The 17,737-nt window shown below is 41.3% G+C and overlaps 1 protein-coding gene across 1 annotated transcript; it reads right to left on the bottom strand.

Annotated features, from left to right (window-relative positions):
• Positions 1–2,797: 2,797 nt before the first annotated feature.
• cdk13 (cyclin dependent kinase 13) lies at positions 2,798–16,133 on the bottom strand. The gene is made up of 14 exons (XM_084746911.1): positions 14,022–16,133; positions 12,095–12,661; positions 11,825–11,983; positions 11,580–11,719; positions 10,808–10,978; positions 10,522–10,711; positions 10,368–10,424; positions 10,149–10,250; positions 9,954–10,031; positions 7,790–7,906; positions 7,567–7,698; positions 7,273–7,469; positions 5,180–5,680; positions 2,798–4,309 (listed from the first exon to the last, which is right to left on the bottom strand). Exons 1-14 carry the CDS (start codon positions 15,170–15,172, stop codon positions 3,633–3,635), a joined length of 4,239 nt encoding a protein of 1,412 aa, XP_084603037.1. The 5' UTR covers positions 15,173–16,133; the 3' UTR covers positions 2,798–3,632.
• Between the last annotated feature and the right edge of the window lie 1,604 nt (positions 16,134–17,737).

Genomic DNA, 17,737 nt, shown 5'->3' with positions numbered 1-17,737 from the left:
TGAAGAGACGCTGCCTGTTTCGTACGTTTATCCTTCATTTGATATTTCATAGACATGAGTCGCATCTCTAATTCTCTCTCTAGTGAGGCAACACTGGAAAAATCATTTCAATTGAACATGATGTGCAGGGAAACAGATTTTTAGCTGATCTTATTTAAGAGCAACCTCTCATTTGATAAAGGTGAAAAAGGCGAAAAGGTCCTCTGACATGCGGCAACATTCATATCAAAGTTGGCATTAAGACGGAGCATTGAGGGGGACGGGTTTGTGATCTCTGAGAGACTGTTTTCTGTTAAAGTTCAAAGCCTGAGTTCAAGTGCTTGAAGACTGAGTCCGCTGGGAGCTGTCAGCTATTGGAGCGTTTTCTTTTCTTCCTGACAAGTCACACCGCTCTGTATCAGGGCTCGAGGTTGTGCTTTAGTTGTGTGAAACTTGATGGGTGTTGCTATCTCCTGTGCCAGGTTAGCACTGCTGGGACTGTTTATCAAGGGAGACATGGCTGTTTTGTTTTGTTTTTTTAAGATAAGGGTTCTCATGCTGCAGCCAAAACACGTCCATTCGCATTACACCGACTTACGGAAGGAGGCTGTCATCTTATGAATGGTCTGCAGCTCTTAAGTGTCAAGCTCAGAAGTCAGAACATTTGCCCTCAGCCGCAGCACTGAGTGTCGATCTGCATCACAGAAACTATATTCATCTGTTGCGATGAGCACATACAGCGTCTGAGTGAGAGTGTGTTGATGTTTGACTGCCATCCAGTGGTGTGATCGGTGAAGTTTCAACACCGCTGCGGGGCTGGAGATCATGACTTGTTAGTAAAATAAAAAAAAGGGAGGCATTCTGGATACATTAGAGACCCTTTAACTCAGGGAGCCCTGTCCTGCATGTTTTAGATGTTTCCCTGCTCCAACACACCTGATTCAAATGATCAGGCTTCTGCAGAGGCTTGATGAGGAGCTGATCATTTGAATCAGGTGTGTTGGAGCAGGGAAACATCTAAAACATGCAGGACAGTGGGCCCTGAGGACCAGGGTTGGGCACCACTGCTTTAACTTCTACATAAAGTAATGCTAAAACTCTTTTTCTGTTTTGAAAGGTTTCATGTGGCCCGCAAAGCCATCATGGAAAAATTAAAAATCTAACAAAGACAGACAGTCAATAGCATTTTGCTGACCATTAAAATGTTATCAGACCTTTATTTTGAAAGGGGCCAGCACTGGTTGCAGCCCATATGCAGCATGCATGTTTCACTGTAAAACAACAAGTTTTGGACATTGCCAACAAAATATTAGCCCACAATTCATCACATGGCAATTTGGCCATTATTAGGAGCTTCTATCATTTGTGTGTTGCCCACAGCAGCCTGATCAATGTCTCATGTGGCTCCCCATAAAAAATAATTGCCCATCCCTGCCTTACGGTGTTGTTGAATATTAAATATATTGATTAAGTCAATTGGTCTCTTGTACTATTTTATCCCTCGGCTCTAGAACAGGGATTCTTAACCTTTATTAACTTGAGGACCACCTTCTCAAATAAATGAGTAAAAAAACACAGTATAACAGCCTCACAGCGTGCCGTCATGAATACAGATTTAATGTATTCAGGGTCAAATTTTCTCACCACACAGTTTGGAGCTTTTACTGGTTGTAGTTTTATTAGTTGCCTCCCACATCACCGTTTCATTTTTAAAAAACCATTTTAGTGTGGGTATTATACTTTAGTTGTGTTTTTTTTAGAATTTATTTCAGTCTACAAGTAGAAATAAGATTATCACATATATATCTACAAATTCATGTAAATAAATGCATAGCCTCTTACAGAAAAATGGCAAGTACTTAAATGCAGTGAAAAACATTACAATAAAGTAATTTAACATAACTTAAACACTTAATGTATGATATTTAATTGACAAATTTACCTTCCCTTTACACTTGTTTAGAGAATTAATTATGTTTGATAACACTAAAGTTTCTGCATCGGTATATTTGCCATTTCTAAATTCAACTTATTTTCTATTTCTTAACCTTTGGAGGGCTATGAGATGAAATTAATGTTGTTTAAAATTCACTGGCAAATTAATTTGAACTTTTTTTTTTTTTGGACCGAACATAACGCAGATCTTGTTTTTTTGTTTGTTTGTTTATTTAGGCAGGATTTATCTATATCTGCTCCCTTTTCTCCATTCTCCAAATTAAATATGTAGATATTGTTTAATTGTTTTTTTTTAAGTTATTTATTAGCTAGTTTATAGTTTTAATTATTAAAAAATACCAGTCTAGTTTACTGCTTCGGTGGCCCGATGTTATTTTGGACAAGAAAGTTTGTTGTTTAACTGTAAAATATCCTGCTTACATTTCATATCTTTGTCGTGTTTGATATCCGTATTTGAGGGATCATTGCAGAATATGGCGATGAATCAAGATCAGAATTTACTCCCGTTATCGTCACCAAAAATCTATTAGGCTTTAATATGCTGTGATTTTGTATCTTTATAATGCTATTATCTGACTCGTGATTCATAAGCCTTGAGTGGCTCAAGGTGATGGTGGTGTTGAGGTCAAACCAATCGCTCTACTCCTCTGATTGAATGACTGAGGCAGCTATGGAAGTGTTTTGATGCTGCCCATATACCTGATGAAGGTCAGACAGACCAAAACATAATCAAATAACACATTGGAGCAGTAAATGAGATTGTGAGCGGGAGTTATTTTCACCTCTGAAAGTCACCGAATCTACAACTCAATCAGTCATGTAACTGTGAGAACAATCTCTGTGGTAATTAAGCAGACGATGATACGTTGTTGGCATTTCTTTAATAAACATTTGCCAAAGGAGGAGGGAGGGGGACAAAATCATTTTAGTACAAAAAAAAAAAAGACATTGTTTCCTTTTTGAACTTGGGTTACGTGTGTGTTTGTTTTGCTTATGATTTTACAACACTTATCCGCAAAAAGGCATGTGGAATTTAAAGTGAAAACAGCCTTTTCTGCATGAAGTCCGATTCAGATTCGCTGCCGTCATCCAAGTGCTACCAGTCTCTCTGGAACTAACAGTCCTTTTCCTCAAATAGCTCCCTGTGCTGATACCTAAGCCATCAACCCATTCAACTGAGCCATCATTGTTTCAACATAATCATGGCCATAAAAAAAGAGGAGACACTACATTACTGGTCATATTCCTAATTGTGCAGATAAAGCACATCATCCATTTCCTTTCATAGCTAAAATAGTTTCCGCCTACTTCAGTCAGTAGTGCAAAACATTAATACTAGTTTGCCCTGGAGCAATTACAGAAAGGCTAAGGTAGAGGTTTAAAATTTACCCGGCCTGATAAATGTACACTCAAAAAAGGTAAAAGTTTAATTTAAAAGACAGCAGAATAGATTACAAAAAAATATGAAAATGGTATGAGCAAGAAAAGCTCCTCCGGTGTTATTCAGCTGTCCTTCGTCAACATACTCCACATTCCAGACTGAGGAGGGATACAATGCCGTACACAGATTTAAGTTATTACAAACTGAGTGTGCATGTGCAGATCCGTCTGTCTGGCCTGAGAGGCTTCCGGCTCAAAACTGAGTCCTGCAGCCTTTTGTCCACTGTCTCAAACTGCCGTTTCTTGTTTCCAGTCTTTCAGAAAGGCAAGCCGCGTCCTCTGATTGTTGCTGTTGAGTTCACGTGTGGGACAAAGCCGAGGGGTAGTGGTGGAGCCCCGACTTGGGAAGGGGAGCCCCAGGGTTGTCCCGGTGCCGGGATGGGCGGGGGAGGAGGTACGCCGTCCTTTCTAGCCATGGCGTGGTTGTACAGGTGGATGGCGCCGGGGTTAGGCTGCCCCTCCACAGGTAAGGGGCTATGATTGTACTTAAAACGGTGGTCCTTGTCCCCAGTGAACACCATGCTGCTGGGTCCCGTGGCCCCAGCGCCTGGAGGGAAGGGGTCGGGGTGGGCCGAGGAGCCGGCGGCCTGGCCTGGTCCGCTGAACACTTCTCTCAGAGCGTGAGGCGGCAGGCCTCCGCCTAACATGTGACCCATGTAGCCGTCCCCAAACCCTGCGGGAGTGAAGGGTGGAGGTGGCGGGTGGCTGTAGTCTCCTCCGTACCCGGGTCCCTCTGCGGTGGGGAGAGGTGGGTAGTCTGGCTCTGGGGGTCTCCCTCCATCGCCTCCACCTGCAGATGCAATCGGGGGAGCGTGGCCAGTCTTGGGTTCAGGTGGAGGCTGGCGGTAGTCCAGGTCAGCATGTGGAGGAGGCTCTGGAGGCTCAGGTGGTCTCTGGTCTGGAGGCAGGATTGACACTCCACCTACTTCAGACACTGAAAGACAGAAATTACAATATTATGTTACGTATTGAATGTGTTTCTTGTTTTATTTATACTTCTTTTTTTCTTAGTTTCTTAACTATTTAGATCTTTTCTTCCCCAGTTTGAAGAAGCAAGGAAGCTCAGTAATACACTACCATGGACAGGGTCAACAACAAACCCTTCAGTGTACGCTATATTCAGAAAATTTTCACCGCTTTACTTGGTCAGACAGCCTTTTCTAACAGCTGTTGTCATATAAGCCAAATATTGTTCTCTCCAAACCAATTCAACTCTGTATGTAGGGCTTTATTTTGGCGATTTGACTTATATAATGGTTTTCCACTGGAAACAGCTGTCTGATGACAAGATAAAGCTGTGAAAATATATTAAATATAGTGTACACTAAAACTGATATTGATTCTTTATTTTTTGGGTCGACCTTTTTTAAGTGGCTAAAACACCTTTTGTTGCTGACCCTGTCCACAGCAGTTCATTACTTCCTCTCCTCTCTGCATCTCCAATCTGGGGATGTGCCAACTGGCATCGACTACAGGTAATACAAGATAAGTACCTCATACAACTCCACATCACATAATCTGAACTATCCCTTTGAGTCGTAATACATTGTTTGATTTATTTTAAAGTGTTGATTTCTTTTTTTATATAGATTTTAAGTGCAGCCATGATCCTAATGTACTTCACTGGTTTCCTTTATACTAACTCCACCTGCATTCTTGGCCTAATCTGTTTTCTTTATACATGCTTCCATCTGGTAAACTGATGTTCTTCAATATCAACAACAAATTCTCTCACTGACATAGAGAGATATTTCACTCTGTGTCCAGCTGTCTCACTGAAAAGATTAACAGACGTAGGATTTACCTGGAGAGACTGGGCTGGGCTCAGGAGGCTGTTTGACCTCTGGAGGTAGAAGCTGCCCCCCTGCTGCTCCTCCTGCAGGGTTAGCACTCTCCGCCCCTTCTCCACCATCGCCCGGCTCCTGCCTCTGACCCTGCTGCGCCTGGAGGAGCTGAGCCAGCAGCATCGTCATGGCTGTCTGCGTAGCAGCTGCGGCCTCTCCTTCTGGAATGCCCGACGCCGCAGACATGGGGGGCGAGGGGGGCTTGGGCATCGGGGGTGTGCGGGGCACTCCTGAAGGTGCGCCGGGCTGTGGAGGCTTGGTGGGCGTGGGTTGAGGAAGGGGCTCAGCTGGGTCAGTGGGAGCCAGGGCTTTGGAGAGCTGCTGTAATGTTTCCTGATTGACCTTTGTGCTCATGGACTGGACAAACTGAGCCGTGTTGACAGCACTCTTGGGCTGGCCGAGGAAGTTGACGAGGACCGCCAGCTGCTCCTGTGTTAACAGAGAGTTTGGACCCTTTGGGTCTGTAAGAAAACAGAAAACTAACATGAGTATGGAGGTTCATTCATAAACATACCTGAGATGACATAAAAACAAGGTTCATTTACTATCTTTTTAAGGAGCTGATACATAATGCCAACATCAAAACAAAGAAAAGACTATTCCATTATTTCATGTCCATTACAATCTAATATAATGTTAACTTAGCCAGCAATGTGTTGTTTTAGATTGAATTTTTATTCAATAATGTAATAGGAAAATTCATTGGGTTATGCTGTAGTTTTCAGAGCATAGCTGACACTTAAAGGGACAGTTCACCCCAAAAGCAAAAATGTCAAGAGGCATTTAGTTCCATTATACTGGAGGCATACATCTCCATGCCGATATCTCCAAAACTCAGCAACTCACACTAAAACAATCTAGATGGAAAATAAGCACTACAGGTGAGAGGAAAAATATGTATAACATGATATGTATTAAATGCCAATTATGGTGACAGAATATTTAAGCTAGAGTCAGACCGATATGTCAGACAGCCAATAAAAGAGCTATATTAGTATCAACATCTAGGTCGTTAGATATGCGCAAATTGTTTTTTTTTTTTTTACAGGCAGCAATTTATTTAGGCCCATATGTGATTTCTTTTCTCAATATAAGTTTAACACACATATATATATTTATATATATTGTTCTTTAATTTATGGTTATTAAAAATACAAGGGAAGTTTTACTGTTTTTGTGCCCTGATGTCATTTTGGACAATTAAGTTAATTGCTAAACCTAAAAATATCCTCCCTTCATTGCATATCTTTGTCACAAGTCTTTGATAACCACATTGGAGGGCTCATTGCAATATTGTCCAATAGACTGACATGACATTTTTTTAATTGCCTAATAATATTATCTGCCTGACAAAATCAGTATCAGCCAGGCTCTAATTTAGGCCAACATTTATAGCAGGCTGCATGAGAAACTCAGCTAACTTGTTCCACAGCAACCACACTGACAAGGCTGCCTGCGGATGTGTCTTCAGACATTTCTGTTTATCTGACTCACGAGTTCAGGCATCATCACAAAAGGCAAGATAACTGGCAGAATCGGTCTATCACTATCAAAGTGAGTGACCTTTAAATAACAAATGATCCCTCACCAATGTGAAAATGAAAACAAGTTGGACATGTTTGACTACAGATCCACCTAACCAAGCTGATTCATCACTCGAACAGGGACCGACAGTTAAGTGAGGTCCAATGTGTCGTCTATCTATGCATGAAGACTTATGTCCTTCAGGAGACAAGAGAAAGTCAGATTGAGTAAATGACCGAGTGAGTTACATTCTGGAAAGAACGAAAGAAGCAAATAAGCATTTTATGGCCTTTAAAAAACTGATCCAAATTCCAAGAAGATTTGAGTATTTTGCATCCATGTTTCCAGCAACAACACACATGGAGTTACCAGTTTATCATGTACACAACTCGTATTCGTTTTGGACGCACTGCATCACACTCAAAATCGTAATGCTTGGCACCTGTCATACAGTTAAGTGCAATTAAAGGTTTATCAGTGACTGACAAGCTAATAACCTATTGTACATATAAGCAGTAGTGAAACTCACCCAGCAGTGCAGAAGCAGCTGCATTCTGAGCTTTGATTCCCCCAGGAGCAGGGAAGCCCTGTGGAGTGTTGCTGCGGCTGTCGTCAAGGCCCAGCTCTTTACGTGGTGCCTTAGGGGCTGCCAGTTCCTCTGGTATCTGCTTCTGCCGCCGGCGTTTCTTACTCCACAGCTCGTGGCAGTCCTGCCACAGTGGAAGACTGCAGAGACAGAAATGGTTAAACGCGGTGAGAAAATTTAAACAATGTTGTGATCCTGGTGATAAACATGTTCATGTAATGTGAAGCAAAATCATACTCGGGTGGGGGCATCTTGTCCGGGTCCACGTCCTTGAGGAACTCGCTGCTTAACGCTTGCTCAGCTGTGCAGCGTTTGCTGGGGTCCAAGTTTAACATGTGGTCAAACAGGTCCAGGGCAGACGGAGGGATGCTGGACAACAACAGAAGCATAAGATTTCAGACATTCAACAGAGGGCCCAATCCTTAAATTACTCAATTAGAGATCATACACATTGACTTACAAAGCAAACTCCTCTCGTAACCGTCTCCTGTACTGCTTCTTTGGTTTCATGGTGTTGAAGAAGGGAAGTTTTATTACATCTGGCCACACAGCAGGGCAAGGGCTGCCACATATTCGACTGAAAGACAAGAAATTATTTGTTTAAGTGGGATGCAGCGACGTTAGGACACAAAATAACCCACAACTTGTTTTGGGTTTTTTTGAGTTCATCACATTTCATTAGAGATTATTCTCTCTCCTCATCACTTCCACCACTATTGTTAGGGAATAAATAAAGTGAGGAAAGTAAATGAAAATGAGAGTAAAATGTTATAGTTGGTTGTTTCTTTTAAAAATTTTATATAAGCATAGCCCACAGTAAAACTAGATCTGTGCAAACTGTCAGGATTTCCCGCAGCAGAGGCGGACTGCCTCCACAGAATTAATCACCACCTTCACATTTCCTCTAACAAAAGCAGTCATGACAAAACAAGAGAGGCCTGTTAATCAAACATATCTCATGGCTGCATAGCATTGTGGTCGATTGAGGCGATCAGTGGAAAAAATTAGCAACGCTTTCTCGTCCTGTTCTGCAAAGCGGAAACCTCTTCTCGGTCCATATCTATGGCTCACGTGGGTGTGCCGTTATGTGGGAACCAACGAACGAAATTGCAATTCTTAGACGTTAAAAGGAAAGTTCAGATTGTTTGAAGTGGGGTTGTATGAGGTACCTATCGATACTCGGTGTATTCCTACAGCAGATGGCAGGTGGCATGCCCACAGTTTGGAGAAGCAGCAGGAATACTGGTGAGCAAAATGCATCTTAACCATCCAAAAAAAATCTATATCAGTGTATGTGTACATTATCAGACAGCTTTTTCGTATTAACTGAAGTTAAATCACTTTTGATTTCTCTTACTTCCTGTCATCAGGCTCCTTTCGACAAAAACAATAATTTTACCTTTCCAAACACAGGAGTTGCTGGTTTACTGCTGCCTCGATCAGGTAGTTAATTTTTGTTTATGTGTGACTTCTGTGTTTCAGAAGGTTTAGTTCAGAATCAGCTCAAGACAAAGGTTCCTACACCTTTTTCAAAGTCAAAATTAAGCACTTTTCTCTCTTTTCACTCTTCTTAAGCTTTGTCAGGGTGCATTTTCAAACTTTTCCAGCACCTTGTATCTATATCTATATGCTCAAATTAATTTCTTCATCACATTAAGTTAGATGTTATTGTCCTCTTAACAAACAAAAAATGTTCCATGATAGAATTCTAAAGAAAGGTGACAGAGTTTCATGTTTCAAAATGTGTCACCCGTCTTCTGTAAGTCAACTTGGCACCCTATATAAACTGGCTGAGGCAAAATAAAAAAATCACTAGATGGCAAACTTCAATTTCAATAACATCCTTTTCGTTTTTTACAGAATTTTCATTTTCAAGCTCATTAAAACAGCAACTTCCCGGCATGCTATCGTCTGTTAGTCTCCCACTCACTGTTCAATCAGAGGGCACACACCAACAAAGACTCACATATCACACTAAGTGTAGCCACACATGCAGAGCGGCAAATGAGGCTCTCAGGCAGAGTCGTCTTCATTTTGTGCCAAAGCAATCACGCTCTCTCCGTCTTATTTTATTTCTTCATCTAAAAAAATTAACTGTCCGTTGAGAGAATGGTTTATTACTAAAGTAATGCCATTACAATTTCAAGCATTTTTTTAAGCACTGTATCCAAATCCAAGCACTTCTAAAACCTTGAAATCATTACATTAACGTGCAAGTGTTTCAAGTGAATCCTATAAGTCACACAACAACACAAACTAACCAAACAAGGCAGCGGTAAATGAGCTACTTCTGTGTTCTGCAAGGTAAAATCAGTGAAGTCTGGTTGGGTTGGTGAGAGATATCTGGTGGTGTCCAGTCCAAAAAGGCTGCCTGAGGGCAAGGTAAAGGAAGGACGTATTCTAAATTCAGTGTAGTTTAAAGACAGTTTAAAAAGGACCTTTTTCTAAGTAGCTAGAATGAGTTTTGCTGCTGACCCTGTCCACTGCAGTACACTGCTTATGCTCACCGCCACCTACTGTAGGTAATGCACTGAGTACAGATAAACACCTCAAACAACTCCACTTTGGAAAAAAAAATCAGAACTATCACTTGAATCTTTTTATCTGGTTTTGCCTAAACTTACCTTATAAGCTCTAGCTGAGCAAGCTCCTGATTAGCTTGAAAAATTGGTTTCTTTGTGAACAATTCTCCCAGAATGCATCTGCGACAGACAAAACAACAGAGTTCATCATTAAAGAAACAAAAACAATACTGACTGGGCAGATAATCACATAACACATAGGAGGTAAACTTAAGTCAACATTAGTCGCACTCTTACCCGCAGCTCCACACATCAATAGCCGGCGTGTACCTCTCTTCTCCCAGAAGCAGCTCTGGGGGACGGTACCATAGTGTAATGACTTTATTGGTGTAAGGACGACTGAACATGAGAACAAAAGACAAGAGGATATGGTTGTTAGTAAGATCATAGACAGGTGAAAATACCTGCAGTGATAACAGGTGTGGTGCATATCTGCAAAGAACACAGGAGGCTCACCTCTCTTCAGAGTTATACAGCCGAGCAAGACCAAAGTCTGCCAGCTTTATTTGACCTCTGATTAGGAGGGAAAGAACAAATGAAATGTAGTCAGTGAAATGTGTCTGACTATGATATAAATCATAAAAACTGTTCATTCTCTTTGAATACTCACTTGTTATTGAGCAGAATATTGGAGCATTTGATGTCTCTGTGCAGAAAGTTCTTCTTGTGGCAGTAATCCAGTCCCTCCAGCAGCTGTCGCATGAAAGACTTGATGTGGCTCTCGTTGAAATGGACCAGGCCAGACTCAAGCAAACCCATCAGGTCGTGGTCCATATATTCAAATACAAGATAGAAAGCACCTGAGAAGAGAGAACAATGATTTAGTCATCAGAAAAGATCATATTAAACATATTTAAACAAATTGGTGTGGCAGGATCAATGACAACAAAATGTACCTTTATCATTCTTGAAATCTAGAGCATCTTCCTTGTCTGTGACGATCTCCTTCATGTTTATGATGCTCTTGTGGTTGAGCTGTCGCAAAATCTTAATCTCTCTGATGGCTGTGATGGGGAAGCCCTCCTTCTCGTTGTCCAGTCGAACCTTCTTCAATGCCACCATTTCAGCTGCGAAACAGGAGAGTGTCAAGACTGCTTCACAAGTTCAGACAGAACTTTCAAAATAAGAGATTACCATCATCACCAACTTTATTTCCATGGTTCCTACACTTTTTTCAAAGTCAGATTCAAGCTTTTCCAGCACTTTGCAGCTGTGGTAAATTAAATATTTCTATACATACACTCAAAATTATCATTTCACTTCTTTATCACATTAAATCAGATGTTGTTGTGCTATAAACAATCAATATTATGTTTCATAATAGCATTCAAAAGAAGGGTGACAACTTAAAGGAAAACAGAACATATTTCATGTTTCAAAATGCCAGCTGTCTGTAAGGAGACTTGATATCTTATATTACATGGCTGAGCAAATATCCAACATTTTATTGCTTTATATATAAAAAAGGAACTATTCAGACAGGTAGTGTTTGATTATGAAAACACTACCTGCCATTTCAAGGAGTTTCAAGCACTTTACATAAAATCCACTCACTTCAAACCTTGAAAACATTTAAAAATTCAACTGTTTTGAAGTATTTCTAGCAACCATATTAACCCTGTATTTCACCTCTAAAGAATAATGTTGATGCATTTTCAACACACTCACCAGTGTCTTTGTCTTTAGCTTTGTACACCTGACCGTAGGTGCCTTCCCCTGTGATTCCAATGATCTCAAACTTGTCCACGCAACGTTTGCCCCAGTCTATCTCAGTTTCCTTAATTTCACCATATCTTGGGCCACAAATTCTGGAAATTACAAGGAAATATTTCAGTGGAAGCAAAGTGAATTTACAGAAAACAATAGCAAGAGAAAAGATGATATAGCTGTGAATGCAATGAACTGTAACGTACTTGGGTCTCCGTCGAAGTGTTTGGGACTTTTTATCCTCAGGTGGGCTGTGCGGGGAAGATGTGCCACCAGGAAGTTCAGGGGGCAGAGGCAAGTCGGTAAGAAGCTGACGAGCCTTTCTCTCCGACTTTTTCTTTCCTGAGTGCGAGCTGTCCTTCAAGCTGAGAGGAGAAAATGCAGGAGATAGAGTGTGAGTAAGTATTGATAATCAAGTATAGGTTGAATAATAATTCTAGTTCAACTGGCACAACAATACACCCTTTACCACATACCTTTCTCCTTTATCCATGTGCTCAAGTACTGTTTGGGGCAATGGGAGGGATGATAGAGCTGAGATGAGTGGACCAGTGGCTCGTTCCTTTTCTTTACTCTGTCCAGATGCTGGTGCTTTCCTTTTATCCCGATGTACAGAGTCGTCTTTCCCCTTTCCATCTCTGTCTCTGCTGGTCTGGTGGTCAGTGGTCCTCTTGGCCGACTTGTCAGAGGGGGACTGAGGCTGGCTCGATGTGGGAGTTCTGGGACCTTTCTCTGGCTGCGGTGGAGAGGGGGGGCGGCCCTTTCGGGATGAGTGATTGGACTTGGGGCTGGGCTGATGAGCAGACGAGGAACCCTTGGTTGGGGTAGATGTGTTGCTGGAGTTCTTGGCCTTGGCGGCTGCTTCTGCGGCTTTAGCCTTTTTCTGCTTACTGAGCTCAGCAGCAAGACTGGTTTTGAAGGTGAGCGTGCTGGGTGAGAGGCTTGAGGGGCGACTGCGGGAGCGAGAGTGACGGTGACGGCTGCGGGAACGTGAATGCCTTGAGGATGAATATGGACTTCTGCTACGAGACCTAGCAGATCGCCTGGAAAGATAATAACAAGAACACCTTTTTAGATTTCAACATTACAAACTTCTTGTATGGTTTTATTAACTTTATTTAAAAATTCTAGTGGATATCTATATATGAAGAATGCTCTGCCACAAATACACATGTAGAAAGCAACTCACAATATGCATCCTAGAAATAGCACAATGTCACATGAAGGACTTTTTTTCCCCACTACTGATAGTTTTGCCAACATAAGGACTCAAACACAAATGTTTTATCTGTGTCCTTGATTTGGGTGCACAATCATTTCAAATTGTAAAAATCTACAACCAATGTCATGGAGTATCAAAGGTTGACAGGTTTTTATTGAATTTGAACTAGGTTTGTGTATATCAATATTTCATCAGGTAAAAGAGGTAAAATTCCCACATAAGTCTACAGCATAAACTTTAAAATACAAGGATCTAAGAAAATATTGACACATTTGAGAATAGAAATATTATGGTCTGTGATATTGTAATGTGATTTCTAATACTGTGTCATGATTTTAAATGTAATCATTTCAAGTGTGTCTCATTTTTATCCACAGAGGAAATTAACCCTTTGACTGTATCACATTTTACATTCAGCTGTGCAAATCTTGTGTTGGCAAATTCATACACCTTAAAATTTAACTTATTATATAGGTTTTAATTTATTCTTACAATTGCTGTTTTTTTATTCTTATTACCACTGTTATGTACATTTCTCATTGGCATTTCTTTGTATCTATGACTTTTTTTTTTTTACTCTACATCATTGTAAATATGGTCTCTACCTCAAGTAAAGATTGAGTGAATGAATGAATATTGTGATTAGGGATGTGCACAATTAGCAGATCATACAATTAAACACTATACTTTATGTAGTCGGCACCAGAAATACTAGTAGATTAAACTAATTGTTAATATTTTATTCATGTATAATGCTGATTTACTGTTAACTAGTCTAAATCACCTAGATCTGTTTATTCAACAGGCAAATTAGTCACCAGGAACATCCCAAATCATGAGACATGCAAAGGTTTGTGGTAGTGGTTCATTTTGTGTTGGGTTTTAACTGCTATATAGCAGCATCCTTATCTATCTTTATTCTTCTGATTGCATTAAAAAGAATTGTATTGGCTTAGATATTATGCACATGGTGGTGTGTTCTTTATTAATTAGAGAAAAAGAGGAATATATCAGCTGGCTCACAGTATCGCAATATATTGAACCACAGCCCCTGTATCATGATAGGTATCATATCACCAGATTCTTGCCAATATACAGCCCTAATGAATATACCACACAGTTACACTACAGCCAGCAGATTAAACACACATCATCCTATTAGCTGTTTTCTAAGAACTCACCTGACATCTGGACTTGGGCTCAGGGACTTTCTGTATGGACTTCGTGACCTCCTGCGGTTTCCATAAGGACTTGAAACAAACTCTCCTTGTTCATATGGACTGTGCCGGCCATAACTCGGGGACCTGCGCCAGTTCACTGGGCTCACAGGGGACCGCTTTCTTTTGTTGCTGGAGTACGAACTGGGTGACTTGGGCATACCATATGCCCCATACACATCTACATCCCGACTGTAATAAGCGGAACTGGGAGAGAGTCTTTTGCTCCCATAAGTTGGACTTCTTCTAGATATTAGCTGGTTATAACCACCAGGAGACTGGTAGCTATATGAATATGATGTCCCATAGGGACTTTCGGCTTTGAAACCAGGACTTCTCCTGTATGCCCTGAGGTCTTCACGGTCATCTCTATAAGATTGTGGAGCATCTCTGTATGCAGATGGAGGCTCTTTGTCAGATCTTGTTTTACTCCTGTGTCTTTTTGAATCCCTCTTATCTGCAGATTGTGAGGACTGAGATGTAGATGTCCTTTTACCGTTTCTGTCACTGCTCCTTGTAGTGTCTCTGTGATTTTTGGAGCCACTCAGGCTACCTCCACTCCTGGCTTTGGAGGAGTCTCTCTCACGGCTCTGGCGCTCCTTCTTCCTGCCCAGTTCCTTCTCCTGTCTGCTCCTCTCAGATGGTCCTCTTGTTTGTTCGTCCTTGCTAATGCACACTCCCTCCCGGTCTCTCGGGTGGCTCCTGTCTGGGGATGCTGGTCCATTGTAGTCACCAAACTCAACATCGCTGAGTCGGTCCACTGAGAGCCTGTCAGCAGCATGGGGGTCGAGTTTAGGAGAGGGGCTCCCAGAAAACCGCTCCGACTGGGAGCTCACGTCGTCATACTCCACCAATGTCCGAAGTTCAGCCTCTCGATCAAAAGTGCTTTTTCGGTCATTGTCAGGGTCCCCTGTTGCACCTGTATGCCACAAGTCTCTTTGCCTGGCCTGCCTGCGTTTCTTCCTTCTGGAAGCCGATGACCGCCTCTTCTCACGGTGTCTGTCCCGCTGAGCAGCACCGCTCCCCGGTTTACTCCGCCTGTCCTGCCTGTTAGCATTCCTCTGTGCAGAGGGGCTCCGTCCCCGACCCTCCCGAAGCACCTCCGAATTAGGCATTTATCTACAGAATAAATGCTATAGCCACGTTGAGAATAATCTTTATATTATATACTTTAGCTATGTTCCTTGCTGTGCCGTGGAACAAAACATTGGGCTAGCTGTGTAACAGGCTAGGTAGCTAACGTAACAGCGAATTCACAATTAGACAGCCAGCCAGCTAGCTTGCTAGCTAATTCACAAGCTTAATGTTAGCATTACAAAGCTAGCTTCAGAAAAAGTATGTTACCCCAGACGGTGATTCATGACACTCGGTGCCGGTAGATTCCGTTACATAAAATCCACAATATGGTGTTTCGTTACAGAGCCAGTCTGCACTCAGCCATTGTACTCCAGGACGGACATCTCCCAGATTTAGCTACTAGCTAACGGTCGGTTTAGCCAGCTAGCCTCCTGTAGCTAACTGTGTCCAGCTAGACAGTCGCATTCCATTTCATGGTCAAAGCACAGGCCCAGAGCCCCTCGAAATTTAAAATCCAGTTCTTCTGAGATGTTGCACTTCGTGCAGGCATGTAAATCCATTAAGCATATAGTGTTAAAAATGAAGTAAAAAACTCCGTCTCCCCCTCACAAACTTCTTCTCGCCTTCCATCACACTCCAGTGTGCAACAAGGAAGTGGATAGCACGCGAGTTGGCTGGATAGCCGCCGCTAGCTTGCTGGCTAGCTAGCCGCTAGCACCTTAGCTGCCACTAGCTTTCTTTTCTCCTTGCGTGGAGTTCAATGCAACTCAGTCAAGATGCAATAAAACAATGCTGTTCGCAAACACGTCTGCCTCCACGTGTCCTGCCGGCTCGTTGCTCCCTCTTACTGCCACATGGTCCAAAAGTGGCGAACGTCTATCCAGGGCGAAATGGCTCAACAATTCCTTGAATTTATTTAAAAATATTATAACTTTGTTCGCAATGTGGCTACTCGCCTGGGCCCAGACAGCTTTCAAACTACAGGCCTTGTGCGTCGGTGTGAACCAATGATACCCGTATGCGTAATCCAGATCAGCGGTTACGTCACCATCAAGGGAAACCCCTACATTCAAAATATAACACAATAAATAACTGAACATCTATTTTATAAATGTCAGTACGCATCGGGGTTGTTGGGGGGAAAAACATTATTTTGTTGCACAATAATTCAATTAAGCTTGAAGCCAAGGATGCAATACTATACAGTGAAAACAAAACTCAGAAAGTTCACGTCTGGAGGTTTTGCCCATCATTTGAATCATTTGGGGTTATACTCTGCGTCTATTCCAGTTATAATCAACAGGAAATGCACTCATATACCTAATATGATACATTATTTAACTAAGTTTCATTGCCTACTTTGTTTATTATTCCTTTTAGCTATATGTTTTTATATCACATAAGTAAATGTGTATGTACACTTGACTTGACTGCTTCATACTTGAGAAGAAGGTCTTGCCTGTGATGATACTTACTATGATGCCTAAAGTTTTCTGTATTTTTCTTGTACTGTCACATGTTGTAAATCAGTAGTTTTCAACCTGGGGGTCAGGACCCTCAAGGGGGTTGTGAGATAATTTCTCAGGGTCACCAGAAATAAAATATTGTGGCAACCAGCACTAAGCGAGAACCAGGAGGCAGCTAACAAAAAATGGCATTGGCATTATTTCACATAAAATAGTAAACATAACAATTTACTCCAGTCCAGCAAGCATGGGTCATATTTTAGACTGGGGAATGCTTTTTACATAACGTTGTCTGTGCCAGTGATATAATTTGTGTATGTACATGAGTTGGACATAAACACCACACACAAAAAAAATCTAATTTTAGCACTTTTGGGCCCCAGCATCATGTTCAACCAAGCAGCTATCAAGCAGTTCTGCTAACTATCAGATGGGACGACTACAATGGAGTGATGGCTGCTTAGAAAAACTATTCCAGCTTAAGACTCAACAGGAGACTGGAGAAACCTTGTGTCTCAAGGTGGGTCAACTGAAAGTCCAACACTAACAGCAGTTACACAAGGCACCAGCGTTTTACTGCTACAGATTAGACAACAAGGCACCATCTTTTTTTTTTTTTTTACATACTTATGCATATGTTTCTGTTAACTGTTGTTATACTATTTTGTTATATATTGTAGCAGAATGTACATATTTTTATATACTGCTTTTCTATTTTCTCAATTTCTCCATGCTTACATAATTTCTATTCATGAATGGGGGCATATGTGATATGAGCAATTTCCCCCTGGGGATTAATCAAGTATTTCTTATTCTGATTTTCAGCAGAGCCCTGAGCTCCCACCAAGCTCCGGAAAATAAACTCTAACTTTCTATAATATAGATTTTTGTTGCAGGGATTGTTAAAACCAACCTAATTATTCTGGGGGATCAGAAATATTAAGAACTACTGTTTCAAATGATGGCATGCTAAATAAAGATTTTTAAAAACTCAAAATATAATACAAACCCTATTGGAATGATCACTTGGAGAACATTAAACAAGTTTTTATTTGGATGTACAATAACAAATATTTTGTCAATAATTAAGTTAATGAAATTTATTTTAAAACTATGAATTAAATCTACACAACAAAC

Source organism: Lutjanus erythropterus, chromosome 21, assembly GCF_056507025.1.
Source record: "Lutjanus erythropterus isolate fLutEry1 chromosome 21, fLutEry1.hap2, whole genome shotgun sequence".
In the NCBI taxonomy this organism is placed as follows: Eukaryota; Metazoa; Chordata; class Actinopteri; order Lutjaniformes; family Lutjanidae; genus Lutjanus; species Lutjanus erythropterus.
This window is presented reverse-complemented; position numbering and strand designations above follow the sequence as displayed.

Coding starts and splice junctions, on each gene's coding strand:
- cdk13 (XM_084746911.1), bottom strand. CDS start 15,172: ATGCCTAATTCGGAGGTGCTTCGGGAGGGTCGGGGACGGAGCCCCTCT. Junction 10,712..10,807: donor AGATTTCAAGAATGATAAAG/GTACATTTTGTT, acceptor CTCTCTTCTCAG/GTGCTTTCTATCTTGTATTT. Junction 10,251..10,367: donor CTGTATAACTCTGAAGAGAG/GTGAGCCTCCTG, acceptor TCTCATGTTCAG/TCGTCCTTACACCAATAAAG.